Source organism: Eurosta solidaginis, chromosome 5 (assembly GCF_040869045.1).
Source record: "Eurosta solidaginis isolate ZX-2024a chromosome 5, ASM4086904v1, whole genome shotgun sequence".
NCBI classification, from domain to species: domain Eukaryota; kingdom Metazoa; phylum Arthropoda; class Insecta; order Diptera; family Tephritidae; genus Eurosta; species Eurosta solidaginis.
The window spans coordinates 24,180,297-24,195,709 of NC_090323.1; the positions used below are offsets into that span (position 1 = coordinate 24,180,297).

The 15,413-nt window shown below is 39.8% G+C and overlaps 1 protein-coding gene and 1 pseudogene across 1 annotated transcript; both read left to right on the forward strand.

The window, feature by feature from the left end:
* The first annotated feature begins 1,367 nt into the window (after nucleotides 1-1,367).
* Nucleotides 1,368-3,001, forward strand: LOC137233751 (farnesol dehydrogenase-like). Its single transcript, XM_067757083.1, has 2 exons — nucleotides 1,368-2,037; nucleotides 2,723-3,001. Exons 1-2 carry the CDS (start codon nucleotides 1,462-1,464, stop codon nucleotides 2,891-2,893), a joined length of 747 nt encoding a protein of 248 aa, XP_067613184.1. The 5' UTR covers nucleotides 1,368-1,461; the 3' UTR covers nucleotides 2,894-3,001.
* A 114-nt stretch (nucleotides 3,002-3,115) lies between these two features.
* LOC137233752 (farnesol dehydrogenase-like) lies at nucleotides 3,116-8,412 on the forward strand (annotated as a pseudogene).
* Nucleotides 8,413-15,413: the final 7,001 nt, after the last annotated feature.

Here is a 15,413-nt window from a genome sequence, read left to right on the forward strand (position 1 = left end):
TCGAAACTCGAGAAAAAGAGAACTAGAGCTTATGATTACTCGACCTTATTTTAGAAAAAAGTTCTCGCGAGTGGCGGTTTCTAATGGTATCTCGAAATACTCGTAAGGCTTGCCAGCTTCTCCGTATTTAATTTAATCGCTGTATTAACATTATAATAGAAAGATTACGATTTCTTCTCGAACAAAAGTGAGAATCTCGAAAGAAATCGTAAGCTCTCCATACATAGAATACTGCGGAATTTTACGAATATTTCGAGATGCAAGAATCTCGCCAGAAAACAAGTTCTCTCTTGAGTCTCAAAAATCGCGATACTCGATAGTAGTGGTGGAAGCAACATCGATGTACTTAATATCGAATAAGCCTGAGTCTTGGCTTTTTTGTGGTGTTGACACCATGACAGCAAGACCAGCGTCGGTGTTAACTCAGTGAGTTAGCATTATAACACCAAGCGAATTTTTGACGCAGCAGTGAGTTGGTGGCGTTACGCAATTGAGTAGAATTTGGTGTTATTGGCGCTACTGCCGACACTGAGTTGATGACGGCAGTGCTGGTAAGTGAATATGAGAAAACAAAGCAGCACTTTTCGATCTACTTTGTTACCAGACGATCTTTATGCTCAATTGCTGGTAAATTGTTGAACCAGATAAATTCTGTGATCATTACAGACACAGTTAATTAGGAGTAATAGCCGAATAGAGCTGTTAACAGATTAAATAACTTTTAACACAATAGCTGTCAAGAGAAGTCGCTCCCAGTCAGGGGGGAAGTGAGTTGAAGTGTTGTCAGCTCATAAAGCCACAAAAACCTCGAAAAATCGATGTTCATAAACATCGATATTTTTCCACCGCTACTCGATAGTTTTGACCCTGGCACATAAACAACTTTTGATGAAATACTACTTACTATATACTTAAATAAATAAATGTAAGGCGCGAAGAGATTTTAGGCCAAGCTTCCCTTCTAATTAGCGTCATACTTCTTTAAAATTTTCTTACAAATTGGCAGACGGGACCTACTTGTTTTATGCCGACTCCAAACGGCATCTGCAAGGCAGATGAGTTATCACTGAGAGCTTTTCATGGCAGAAATATGTACACTTATAGTGCTTGCCAAACACTGCGGAGGGGCGAACCCGCTTAGAAACATTTTCTTCTAATTGAAAAAACTTGTTTCTAAAATTTTGATGTTGCTTTGCTTGGGGCGTGAACACAGGAACTTCGGTGCGGTTGGTGGAGCACGCTACCATCACACCACGGCGGCCGCTTACTTACTTAAGTATTTAAATATTCTCTTCCATTTCATTGTAGCATGAAAATAAATATATTTATGTTAATTAAATTTGAAGCAATTGACATATAAATACCCGTCCACTAAACGAAAACGCTTTAGTACTCGCTTACATTGCTTAAAGTAAATTCATTACTTAAGTACACATACTTACAAGCTCTTAAGTTTTCATAATGGAACGCTGGTCAAATCGTGTCGCAGTAGTTACTGGTGCTAGTTCAGGTATCGGTGTTGAAGTTGTCAAAGATCTACTCAAGGCCAATCTGGTTGTGGTAGGACTTGCACGTCGCGTGGAACGTATGGAAAAATTTAAAACCGCCTTACCAGCTGAGCAGCAGAAACGTTTTCATGCCTTTGCCTGTGATGTCGCATCACAGGAATCTGTCAACAAAGCATTCGATTGGATCATTAAGAAATTGGGTGGTGTTGATATTTTGGTGAATAATGCAGGTACTTGGAAATTGGGTCAAGCTAGCACAATGAATGTAACAGATTTAGAGCAAACTCTACAAGTGAATGTCATGGGTGTTGTGTATGTGACACAACGCGCTTTCAAATCAATGAAAGAACGCAATGTCGATGGACATGTTGTGCTTATAAATAGTATAGTGGGTCACAAAATTCCAGTAACCGCTAATACAGGCGCACCAGCCTTTAATTTATATCCGCCGTCTAAATATGCGATTACAGCCTTAACGGAAGTGTATCGTCAAGAGTTTAATGGATTGGGTACTAAAATTAAAATAACCGTAAGTATTTCATCTACACTAAAATATTTCAGAGTATAACGGTTTCTGTACATTTGAGCGCAAAATTTCAGTTTCATTTGCTTTTCGCGTTAAATAAATTTCGATGTGCATCATGCAGATTTGTAGTTATTGGCTAGTCATCGACTAAGGCCCCTTTGTGACATGACCGGCGTGAGCTAAAGAAACTTGATACTTCTGAGGCAGCGTAGTGCTTCACTTGATAATTTGATTGCCTTTGACGGAGCTGATGAGACTCTTACGTATGTATGTCTTCCTGGAGTGCTATCATCAATGCATCCATTATCTTTCATTAGCTCTGCTGACTTTCCGAGTAGGGTGAGACATTACATTAGTGTGAAACAATCCAAAATACACTTTACAATAATCTGTATAGATGGCAAAAAATCTAACTTTACTTACCATTGTGAATTTCTTCAGAAATGTTAAGCTTTTTACTTCGATCAATCAGCAGACCTTTGTAAGGGGCTGCATATAACATGATAACGATTTTGCCGCTCTTTGATTACATATGAGTTTTATCTTATCTAGACATAGCCCTTGTAGCGCACTTTTGGTTTTTGCTTTCCTTTGCTCAGATCGTATTTTTATATGAGACGAATTTTTTCGAAAGCTATACATACATATATACAGGGAATTCAAACATATTCCTTTTTTCCTTTTACAGAGCATTAGCCCCGGCTTAACCGATACAGAGATTGTGCCCGAAAATTTAAAGAGTCTTGGATATCCTATGCTGAAACCAGAGGACGTCTCAAGCTGCATAATGTTCACACTCTCTACACCGCCTCATGTGCAAATACACGAGCTTACTGTGAAACCGGTTGGAGGTGAATGAAGTAGGGTTTTCGTTGCACCCTAGCCTACTGATAATACTTAAGTAATTAATTTGTAAAAATAAAACTATGTACGTAAATAAAAAAATAAAAAACTATTTTAAATCTTATTCCAATTTCCATAATTTCAGTGGAGTTAATCTCCGATACACATTTTTCAATCTTTCGCGTCCTGTAATTGATACCATAGAGCATTTAAAACTTCGAATACTTAACTACTGTTGACGTAGGCTGGCCGTTGGGAATCCTTCTAATGAAGAGTTGTTATCTTCCAGTGAGGAGTGATTTTCGGAAGCATTTTTTTGCTATGGTTGGTACAACCTTGAGCAGCGGCAAAGTAGTTTGTATAAGAGTGGGAGATAGAACCACACAATTTTGTATCTTCAATTCAAGTACATGCACATACAAACATTTGTATGTTAGCTAAAAGGAGTTATCAACACGCAAATCACTAAAATTTTTCCCTGGGGCTGAGACCACAACCGTATACTCGTCGACTGTGCTGCCTTTCAAAATGAAGGCTATCGACCAGGCCAGAACATTGTGACTTATTTTGATAGGTATAAGTATTGGCTCTGATGGCAATGGGAAAGGTAATTCCAGAAGGGCAACATCTGAGATGATCACCCAAAATGAGACCCACATCAATGAGAACCAATATCATCTTGGATCCACTGGTTGGCATATTAAAAGTGCATTCGCTGTCTAATGGGACTACATGGAAGACGCACACTCATGTTCCTCAAAATCGAGCAGCGAAGAAAGGTTTCATTTTCATAAATGGCACCATGAAAAGCTCAAAGACTTCAGACTTACTACTTTTAAGTCATTCGTTCCAAAGACTATATCTCGAAAGCCTGTGTTAAATCAAGCCGCAGCTAGAACCAACCATAGCGGAATGATACAAGGTGGCAGCATGGTGACATACCTACAAACATAAATAAAAATTCCCTGTACTTTGTTTTTGTAAATTCGATGGACAAATGTCAAAATCGTACGACACCGTAAGTTGATGTATCAAATCAAATAAAATCAGCTGTTCCATGCTGCCACCTTGTATCGTTGCGCCATGGAACCAACCAACCAGGTATACTGCGGCTGAAATTCACACTTAGAAGCCAACCTAATATAAACGCACGCAAGTCATTTTCTGTCAAAAATGTCTCATGCACATACAACTTGTATGACAGCAACTCAAATTGAATTTGCTGCGTGAAAACCTAACTCGATTTCCAATTTTTGTTCTGCGTGACATTTAGATTTGACGTTTGCACACATGCTTTACATTGTCGCCACGCATGCTTATTTGGGTTCGGGCAAAAAACGCCCGTTGTTTGCGTGCGCTAAAAAAACGCATTGCGGTTTTATTAGGTTGGCTTGTTAGGACTGTCTTTCTGGCAATTTATTAATGCGTTCCGTGCTTGTTGTTAGTCAGAAGTAGTCATCGTGAAACCTGAAGCCAGAGAGCTAATATAGGTACCACAAGTGACAAAAAGCTTTTCCCCACACTGCACTGTAAGAGGTAACATTATACCGTAAGAATATATTCTCTTAAATGTTTGGTTTTTCGGGAGCTTTTATAACAGTGTTTGAACTTTACTACGATTACAGTAGATGTACTACGTTTTTCGAAGAAATTTTAAATAACTACACCACCACGGCTTTTTTATTGCCACAGCGTTTTTTATGATTAAAGATCATACATAATGCTTGAAACACAATGCCGAGCGACGACGATATACGCCGCGTCGGGCGATAACATTTACGCCCAGAAATTTCGTCTACTTAAAACACAGTGCCGGGCGAAATTGACGCTGTTTATTCAGAGTGGCCATTATTTAGAAATAAAGATGAAAACAATTAAAACTTTTTAATTCTCTACTGTAGCACTTGACTGCTAAAACACGCCCAAATGCTTAAGAAATTAACAAAACAAAACAAAAATGTTAAGAAATTAAATTAAAAATTATATGTAAAGAAAAAAAAATTGTTTTTGGATATTATGTTTTCTTTTTTTATACTTAAAAAATTCAACAGCAGCAACCCTTGGGATGTTTGTCGTCATCGCCTGGCGGTGACGATAGAAATAAATCTATCGTCGCAAAATGACGTCGCGTAAATTTCGGTCTTGGCGTTTATTGTGTTCACCTTCATGTAATTATGGGGATTCTATTTTTGACAAGGCGATGTTCGTCGCGTTTATTTCGCGGCGTCAGGGCGTTGTGTTTCAAGCTTAAAGCGTGTTATTCAGATAATACGAAAACGCTCAAGAAAATTTCGTATACCCTGCAAAAATTGTTGGATTACGTGTTCCATTTTCTTCATGTTGGAGTACTCTAACAATACTCCTTTGCAATGCGTTTGCGGACCACCATCAGCCGATTATTGCTCGTGTTTTAACGACAGTGAACACGACACGATGACGATCGAACATAGTTGCCAAAAGTAAAATATTGCATGTAAATAACTGATAATAAAATTTTACTATGGCAACTCTGATAAAATGCAACGGCGCACTGGTTTTATGTATACATTCTATAGTATGTATAGAGAAATATTAGTTTCTTTATTCACGCAAATGCTAAATAACATAAGAATATTCGTAGTATAAAATATAAAAGTTGTATTGCCCCTCTTCAATTACTTTCATTTTAAATTAAATTCACTTCGATAATTCTTTCCGACACAATTCCTATTTAGTACTTTGGCATATGATCCTCTGTGGGTGCTCCATGGAGTACTACAGTGAAAGTACTTTGGAAAGTACTCTCACGTATGTACTCTATCGAATACTCACAAACAAAGCGAGAGTGGGATCACCTACTCCTCTCCTAGGACATCGCAATGTTAATTGGAGCACATTTTTTGTATGAATACAGATTAGTTTTGGAACACTCCTATACTCCTAAAGGAGTATTCCTTACACTATTTATGGAGTACTCGCGATTTTTGAAGGGTATACCTCTTTTGTGAAGAATAGTAGCAGCTAAGTAAGTTTGACATTTTCTTTATCGCTATGTTCTCTATGAAGCGGTGGAACTTCCCTGCAAGGCACCAAAGTCAGATTCAGCAATCATTAGAAAAAAATATGTTAAATTTAATATATTCGAATTGAAAAAGAGAAAAAGAACACTTGTACTCGGATAGAATTGCATATTTTATTTAAAAAAGTCATGAATACAGTCACTGTTATCCTTGGTATTTAACCGAATATGTTCTTACTGGGTCATTCCGCAACAAATATTGAGACGCACAAATATTTCTTGGCGAAAGTCTTAAAAAAAAGAGCAGAACACGTTTGAGCTTTTTTGAGAGTTAGATACTATTTGACAAACTAAATTTTTCTTGAGTTTTTTATATGAACTTGTAATTTTTCCCATGATGTATACTGAGCTTAAGACTTTAGGCTATTCGGACAAGCACAAACGGGTCATGCTGAATAGAAATATTCCTCTCTCAGTTACCTAGTTTCCTCAAGCTAGGTATCCAGTTCCCAAGCATATGAGCCTTTTCGACTCATCTTTTCAATAAAATCTAGAAAAATATGCATAAAAAAATTTTCTCTGAAGAAGTTTATTGAAAACTGTCTGGGCAATAAGAAACTATCTGCTAACTGCTTCTTAAAGATATGCTAAGAAAATTTTGAGTGCCGCTGCTTTTGAAAGCCAAATGGAGAAAAAGTTGATGCAATTTTACGGCGAATACTTTTTAAAACCTGGATAAGTAGTTAGTTTTCAAAATAGAAATTATGAGTTAACAGTTTTCGTATTTTAAAAAATCTTCTATGGAATTTCGCATTATGTAGTAATTAACTACTTTTAATACTAATTTACTGCTTTTTTCCTAACACTAGTGCTAAAACTGGCACACAAAAAACTTTTGATGATAAAGTGCATACTAAGTATTTAACTGCTCTCTTCTAATTCGTTATGGAAATAAATATACTAGATATTCAAGACTTATGTCAGCCAATTATTTACTTATAAATACCCACCCGCTGACCAAAAATGATTTACTTTCTGTGTAACTTTCTTTATTTAAAATTGATACGAACTCTTAAATTTTGCATACACAGAGTGATATCCTAATGGAACGTTGGTTAAATCGCGTCGCCGTTGTTACTGGTGCTAGTTCAGGCATTGGTGTTGAAGTGGTCAAAGATCTACTCAAGGCCAATCTAATTGTGGTAGGACTTGCACGTCGCTTAGAACGTATGGAAACATTTAAGCCGCCTTACCAGTTGACCAACAGAAACGTTTCCGCACAGGAATCTGTTGACAAAGCATTCGATTGGATCATTCAGAAATTAGGTGGTGTCGATATTTTGGTGAACAATGCAGGAACAATGAAATTAGGTCAAGCAAGCTCAATGAATATATCGGATATAGAGCAAACTCTACAAGTTAATGTATTTGGTGTGGTATATGCAACACAACGCGCTTTCAAATCGATGAAAGAACGCGATGTCGATGGACATGTAGTGATAATTAATAGTTACCTAGGTCATACGGTACCTCTAGCTCCGAATCCGGAAGCGACAGTGCTTAATGTGTATCCTGCCTCTAAATATGCAATAACAGCCTTGACGGAGATATATCGCAGGAATTTAAGGGATTGGGTGCAAAAATTAAAGTTACCGTAAGTATTTTATTTTAATCAATTTAAGCTAATAAAGGTTTAGCTCAGAAGCTGCATTAAGGAACATTTTTGCCATCCTCAATTAGTCACTTATCTATAAGTTAAAAAACTCTCGTTTTATCGCTAGCTGAAGCATGTACCGTCAGTTGGGCAAATGTATAAATAAAATCCAGCTGATTTATTTTATTTCAACATCGATTAAATTCTCCAAAAGCTTCGGAGTGTCACCTTATAGCTACAAGAAGAAGATTGCTATCCTCCAGTTAAATTTTAACTTAACTATCCCTAGTGATAACTTTTTCAAGCTAGGTAAATGAGTGTAAATTTGTGCAGAACCGAGCATCTGATAAAACTTCTGCAGTTCTTCAGTTGTGGCTTGAGGTAGCGGTTATGGTCTGCTAGGAAGAGAACGATAATATAACACCTTGCTTCGAAATATAACGATGACTACCATTTGAGAAGCGCGAGGTCATTGCAGGCTCACGACTTTAGATCTCAAAATGACATGAATAGGATATATAGAACTTCTCGAGGAAAAAATCCTAACTAAACGAAAATCGACACTGATGATGGCACAACGCCGAAACCGGTTTGTCTCTAAAAACTAATTTGACAAGGGATGACGGAAAAGCGTTCCAATATACATCATTTATCCACCCTGTCGGAAAATCAACAAAACAAAATAATATTTTTTCTTAATTTCAGAGCGTCAGCCCCGGCTTGACTGAAACAGAAATTGTTCCAGAATATTATAAAAATTTCGGACTTCCTATGCTGAAACCCAAAGATATTTCAAGCTGCATACTATTTACACTCTCTACACCGCCCCGTATGCAAATCCATGAGATTCTTGTGAAACCGGCAGGAGGTGAATAAATTTGGAATTTCAAATATTCAATATTCTTTAATGGACTAACTGGTTCTTCCACTAGTTTTTAATTAATTTGTATATATAATTAGTAGGATTTATATAAGATTTTTTAAATAAAAATAAAAATTTAGCGTATGATGCCGGTTTCAACGTCGTGCATTTCAGGCGCGCTCAACGTCAAATTTATCTCGTCCCTGCAGTTATCACGGAGCTAGATCAAGCAGTTGTTTGCTAGGATACCCCGGTTTGTGACAGTTAATTAAAAAGTGCTTGTTTAGCATTTCGTTATGCTCTGTAATGTTGAGCTCTTTAGCCTCTGTTAAAAAAGTCGAACATTTTTTGCAATCCGTTATCCTTTATTTGCCAATGTTAAAAAAAGGTCGCAAATTTTTGCGATCCGTTATTCTTTATTTACAAAGGAGGATTAAAAAATTTATTCGTATCACTCTGCCGTTAATTCACGTACTAACTTTGTCTCCTATTACAAATTTTTCTTTTACCTACGTTCTCTTCAATTTTGATCACCTGATTTTTATAAGCCAATCAGCGAGCAAAGCGTATGCATGTTTTTCGGCGGGGAAATAATGGGATTTATGCCGGCCGTGTTGCCAGATTGTCTCCCCACCTCCATTAACATAGCACGTAGAAGCTCATTGTTCGGTCTACTGGTCGTTAAAACTCGTTGAGGTACATCCTTTACTGAGCGAACAAGCCGCTCTCAAGCTCCTCACATGTGTGGAGATGCTGGTGGTATAAAATGCCACTCAGTTGCAGCCGAAGTAAAAGTTTTCGTTATGCGGTTCTGGTCCACCAGCTCAACCCGGACCTCATTTCTCTTTCAGCACCCTTAAAATTTGTGGCGTTGTCACTCCATATTTCCAAGGGGCTTCCCCTACGTGCCATAAAATTTCGTACTGCCAAAATGCAGGAATCAGTAGACAACGAATATGCAATTTCCAGGTGCACAGCTCTGGTTGTCAAACAGGTGAACAACACCCCATACCTCTTTTCGGTGCTCCTCCTGACTGCCACCAGAAGAGGACCAAAATAGTCAACTCCCACATAAGAAAACGGACGGCAAAACTGTGCGGTACGTGCTGGAGGAAAGCATACCATTCCAGGTGGCTGTGGTTGGACACCTCTGTTTTTGCAAATCTGACAATTGCGACGAACTTTGTTGGTCACAACGCGGAGTTTTGGTACCCAGTCATTTTGTCGTATTTCGTTGACTACGGTTTCTATGCTACCATGATGGTATTTGATGTGAAAGTCGTTTATGATCAAGTGCGTAATACGATGGTTGTATGGTAGCAAAACTGGATCTGGTCGCCCTGCAATCTTAAACCGTCCATCTATTCTTAAAACACCGTGGTCATCCAAATAGGGGTTACTTTGTATATATCGCTAGATTTTCCAACAACTCTTCCAGTTGACAAAGAAGCTATTGAGTCTTTGAAAACATCTTTCTGGGCTTTTTTACCAAAGAAAACGTTCTGCCTTACGAAAATCGTCCGTACTTGGGACACCATATACATTTTTATTACCCCGTACCAAATTTAACCAAATGCGAGCGCATTATGGTCCTAGCAATTACCTTAAAAGGACGGTCCCATGATGAAAAGTTCTCTGGTTTAGGCTCAACAAAATATACTGTCGGGAAACTGTGAACTCCAGTGAATTGTGGGCGAAGTTCTTCTGTTGAAACGTGTTTTTGTTGTGCAGGTACGGGCCATTCATTCCGGGGAAGATACAGAAAGGATGGTCCTCTAAACCCTCGATTGTCGTTTGAGAAGTTTGGATCACCGTGGCATTTGGTGGCTTCGTCGGCAACATTTTCCGCTGTTGGAACCCAACGCCATTGATTGACATCAGTTAGTTCTAAAATTTCACTGACTCGAAATGCCACAAACTGTTTGTAGCGACTTTGATCAGCATGCAGCCAAGCGAGTACTGTTCGTGAGCTGACCAGTATACGGAGCAGTCGATAGGTACATAATGTGATTCAATAACGTGTTTGGCAAGGCGGGCTCCCAGAAGTGTAGCTTTTAATTCAAGTCGAGGTATTGATATCAATTTGAGTGGGGATAAGTCTAAGCCATCTAATCCATTTTTTAAATTGGTACTCGGGAATCGGATCGTCCCATTCGCAGCCAGCTCTCCATATTTCCTGCAAGATGACTTTAGCGTACATAACGTAGAAACCGATCAGCCCGATTGGGTCATATATTGTCATAACCAAACTAAGAACTTCGCGCTTAGTTGGTCGTCGATGGACAACAAAGATATCGGAGTCCCTGTATTTGGGGGAAACCCGAAATTCAAAATGATCACTGACAAATGATCTACCACATGCCTAATACCTTCTCAGTTGGAAGCTCTTTTTCAAGATCGAGACAAAGTATCAGTTGAGGTTTCGTTCAACGCAGATAAAACGCGATGTGAATTGGACAAGAAGTTTCGAATATGGAAACCTCCCATCGCATGAACGTGACGGACATCGTTTACCAACTTTATTGCTTCCTCTTCAGTGTCAACACTTACCAACATATCGTCTACATAGTGATTCTCAATAATACATTGTGAAGCACGAGGAAACTTTTCTTGAAACTGCAGCATTTTTATTTTTGACATATTGGGCGCAACTGGGTGAACACGTAGCTCCAAAGGTCATCACTGTCATCACGAAAGTTGTTGGTTCATCGGCGTTTTGTTCATACCATAAGAAGCGCATAAAGTTTTGGTCTTCTTTCCGAACTCGAACATTTCAGCTATATCGGCCGAAATAGCTACTCGTCTTTGCCGAAATTTGAATAATAATGACAGCAGAGGAGTTGTTAGGTCGGGCCCTTTGAGCAGCATGTCATTCAGTGATACGCCATTAACCTTTGCGGCTGCATCCCATACTAGGCGCACCTTGCCTGGTTTGTTAGGGCTCGTTACCGCAAACATCGGAAGATACCAGCATTTTTTGGTGGAAACGTTGGTTGCTGACATACGTCTGGCATACCCTTTTTGTACGTAGTCGTCAATCTTCTGCTGAAGTACCTCAGCCAACTTTGGCTCTCTTTGCATCTTTTTTTTGCAGGCATCGCGCTCGAAATAAAGCCATAGGCATGCTATCAGGTAAAGTGATTTCATGACTCTTCCATAAGAGACCAGTTTCAAATCGATTACCGATTCGCACAGTGTATTGCTCCAGCTGCTTCATTGCCAGCTCATCATCTTTAGACATTAACGGGGTAAGGTTAGCCGAAACGCCTAAACTATCCAGGCAAAAGTAAGATTTCGTCAACTGAAGCAACTCTGCTTGGATGGAACAGTCACATATGTTATAGACGTAGTGTTGGATATCATGACCGATACCTGGCGTAGGGCCTTTCAATGTCCAACCGAGTTTGGACTTTTCAGCTATTGGCTCATTTTCGCCACCATATAAGGATTTCAACGGAGATCCAAGTGCTGCGTTATTTAGTCCAAACCGTGCGTACGTCAAACACAGTGGTTGCGGTTTTCCTTTTATGTTAAATTTAGTTAGCAGCTCTTCGTCGATAAATGTGAGGGAAGAGCCATCATCTATGAAAGCGCACGTGGATACACTGCGGCCACCTGAGTGCAGGACTACGGGAAGAACACGAAAGAGGGTACTACTTCCACCAACATTGTGCATATTTACATTAGCAGTCCGCGATGGCTCCTCATGATTAGTAGTTTTTTGAGTGATTGGAGCTTTAGTAGCAACTACGTCTGCGTTGTGTAACATAGGGTGATACAACCATTAACGTTGCAGGTTGCTGCTGATTTACAACCAAAACTAGAGTGATTTTTTAAACACCGGTGACATAGTTTGAATTTGCGTACTAGTTCCCATTTTCGGCTACGGGGCATTACCTTGAAGGAGGGGCAATTAGAAATGTGGCTACAATTTTCTTTACAAGCGATACATCTTACCGTTTCAAAATGATGATTAATTGTGCCACGTTTGCGCATCTTTGATACCTCTTTGGGTACAATCACACAGTTAGCCTCCTGTGCTATCTGAAAAAGCCAATCGCTGAAATTTTGTAAACTGCAAGTCGCTAAGGTTCTTTTATGCATTCCCCAGTAGGCTGGTACTAGTCCAGGCAATTTCGAAACCAGTTTTTGCTCGAGTTCAGGGTTATTCAAATGATTGTTAAGCCCTGATACCAACATCGTTGCGCAGATGTTTTGCACTTCAACAGCAAAGTCTACAATTGATTCTAACTGGTTTTCTGACGGCGGGGGCAAATCACAAATCTGTCGCTGCAGAACGCTGATTATTAACTTCGGCCTTCCAAATCGCATTTGACGGGTTATCATTATTTGTGACACACAAGATGAATGCAATAACAAATTTTTCACTGCGTTGCGAGCTGGACCTTCCAGAGCTTGTCGTAGGCCTATTAGATTCTCCTCGTCAGAAAATGCACACACCTCAGTTGATTGATTATAAGCAGCGTAAAACAATGGCCACTCTGTTGGCTTGCCATCAAAATTAGGTAGCTCTTTAACAAGACTGTGACGAGAGGCAATGTGATCTTTAGTGAGGCGTCGATGAGCCGAGGCTCCAAATGATAGGCTGTTAGAGTGACCAGCTGTTGGCAACGTAAAAACTGGTTGTGCTCCAAAGGATATACCATTTCTATTAGGACCCGTTGGAAAAGGTTGTGGGGAATAATTTGTTCCATTACGTGTGGAGTACGCTTGTACTTGCTGCTCAAGGGACTGTATTCTGTCCAGCAGAGATTGCAGAACATGCTGCGGCAGATCCCCACTTTGTTGTGGGGCAGTTGGTGATCTGATAAACGTGTTTTTTACACGAGGCTCATTGCTGGGAGGTACATTTGTATTGACGGGCGCAATGGAGTTTGGCGGTAACTGCATTGTGGTGAGAGCTGCATTGTAGTTAGAAGGTAATTGCATTGCCTGCGTTGTTGGAAGGCCTGCATTCCGCACTGACAAGGAAGACCAGGCAGAGTATATTGTCTTTCATCCAGGTCATCATCGAAGCCCATTGCATCAATGCGATCCAAAAAACTATGCTGTGCTCTTAGCAGCGCTTCTCTTCGCCTTATGAATTCACGCTGTTCTTGTAGCAGTTCTGCTTGATGACGAAGACGAAGAGAAGTAACAGAATTTATCGCGTGAGCAGGGCTGAGTAGCTGTTGCCCTTGGTGTGCCGATTGCCCGGTAGTGCCAAAGTGCCCAACAGCATTAGATTTGTTTGGCTGTGCTGTTGGAGCGCAATAATTCACATCGCCACTATTATCCATAGTGTACAAGTACAAGTGTGTTGACTTATCTGTCAAGCATTCTGACAGGCACTCGCTGGATTCGGAATGACAGCGAATTCAAAATGGATACCATTACCGAATGCGCCGAATGATTGAAAAATTGAAAAAGTCGATACGATTGGTAGTCAAAAATGTTGTCGTTGAGACCAAAAATGCGACTCTAGACCTGAGATTTCCATCAGGTGAGCGAGGCTGTTTGTAGTTTTGACGTTTATCGCTTAGTGAACACACTTGTATAGGTACACTATGCTATTATCGGCGTTCGCCATTTGACTTGGCAAGTTGTTTTCCGTCGTGGTGCTAGTGGACCAAACGTTATAGTTAGAAGCCACGAGATTGGTGGCGGCGCTGGTATTGAATTCATCTCCGTTGATTGCTGTAGCAGCGGGTTCATCAGCTGCGTTTGAAGGAAATCCATTTGATTGCGCCATTATAATTTAAGCAGTACGACTTTCATGTGGCAGAATAAATTTTTTAAAATGTTAAAAAAAGTCGAACATTTTTTGCAATCCGTTATTTTTTATTTGCCAATGTTGAAAAAGGTCGCAAATTTTTGCGATCCGTTATTCTTTATTTACAAAGGAGGATTAAAAAATTTATTCGGTTCACTCTGCCGTTAATTCACGTACTAACTTTGTCTCCTATTTCAAAGTTTTCTTTTACCTACGTTCTCTTCAATTTTGATCACCTGATTTTTATGAGCCAATCAGCGAGCGAAGCGTATGCATGTTTTTCGGCGGGGAAATAGTGGGATTTATGCCGGCCGTGTTGCCAGATTGTTCGCAACAGCCTCACTATGTAGGTAATGTTCGGGGGTCATAAAGCGACATCTCGTGACAGTGGTTATTGCAACATTTACGCCAGCAATCTGGTGACGCATAGCACAGTAAGCGGCCGGGAAATTGCTTTGTATGTGGTTAGCAACGCTTCTTTATTTTTTCCCAACCGGCAAGTGAATTGAGTATTTTGTTGCGGCTTTGTACTTTAGATACAAGTTCGGTGACGTACGCCTTGAAGGTGATAGTATTATCGAACCCTAAGATTTTAGAGTGACTGACAGTCGGTAACGTAACACCATCGACGTAACATCCAATATTTGCATGAACTGATCGTTCCACGTCGTAAACAGATTGGCCGTGGATTTGGTTTGTGATGATGCCAGGTCTCGCGAGGTGAAGAAACTAGAAAAGCTGGGGAGATAGCTGTTTATTGTTTATTTTTTATGTTCTTGGATGCGAAGAGCAAGGAACTAACGAACGTTGGATTCTAACCCAGAACATCCCAAACGATGCAACCCTCTTTTTAAACACTGAATATGACCGTCTGAGGTACATCCTTTTCCGGCATATGCTGCAAAACCACATCCTAAGACCAGGGTTAGGTTCAATACCTGCTCGGAGGCTGCAAGAAACTGCTCCGAGGGTAACAATTTGGAGGTGCCACGCAAGAAATAAAATGGGGTTACATTGAAATTACAACCTTTGATCGGAAAAAAAAGTCATGAGTCACTCCGGTACCAAGAACTGGTTGCCGTGGAAAGTGATTGGTTTCTATCACATTGAATACCGAAAATTTTCCGTGCTGCCGTTCCGAAGCAGCGACCTTAGCCAAAAAACGTGCTTCAGTACGTTAGCACAAAACCTGAGATCGCCGAGTAAGTACCTCAGTAAGGAAATAATAAGCCTGATAAAGCAGCAACAG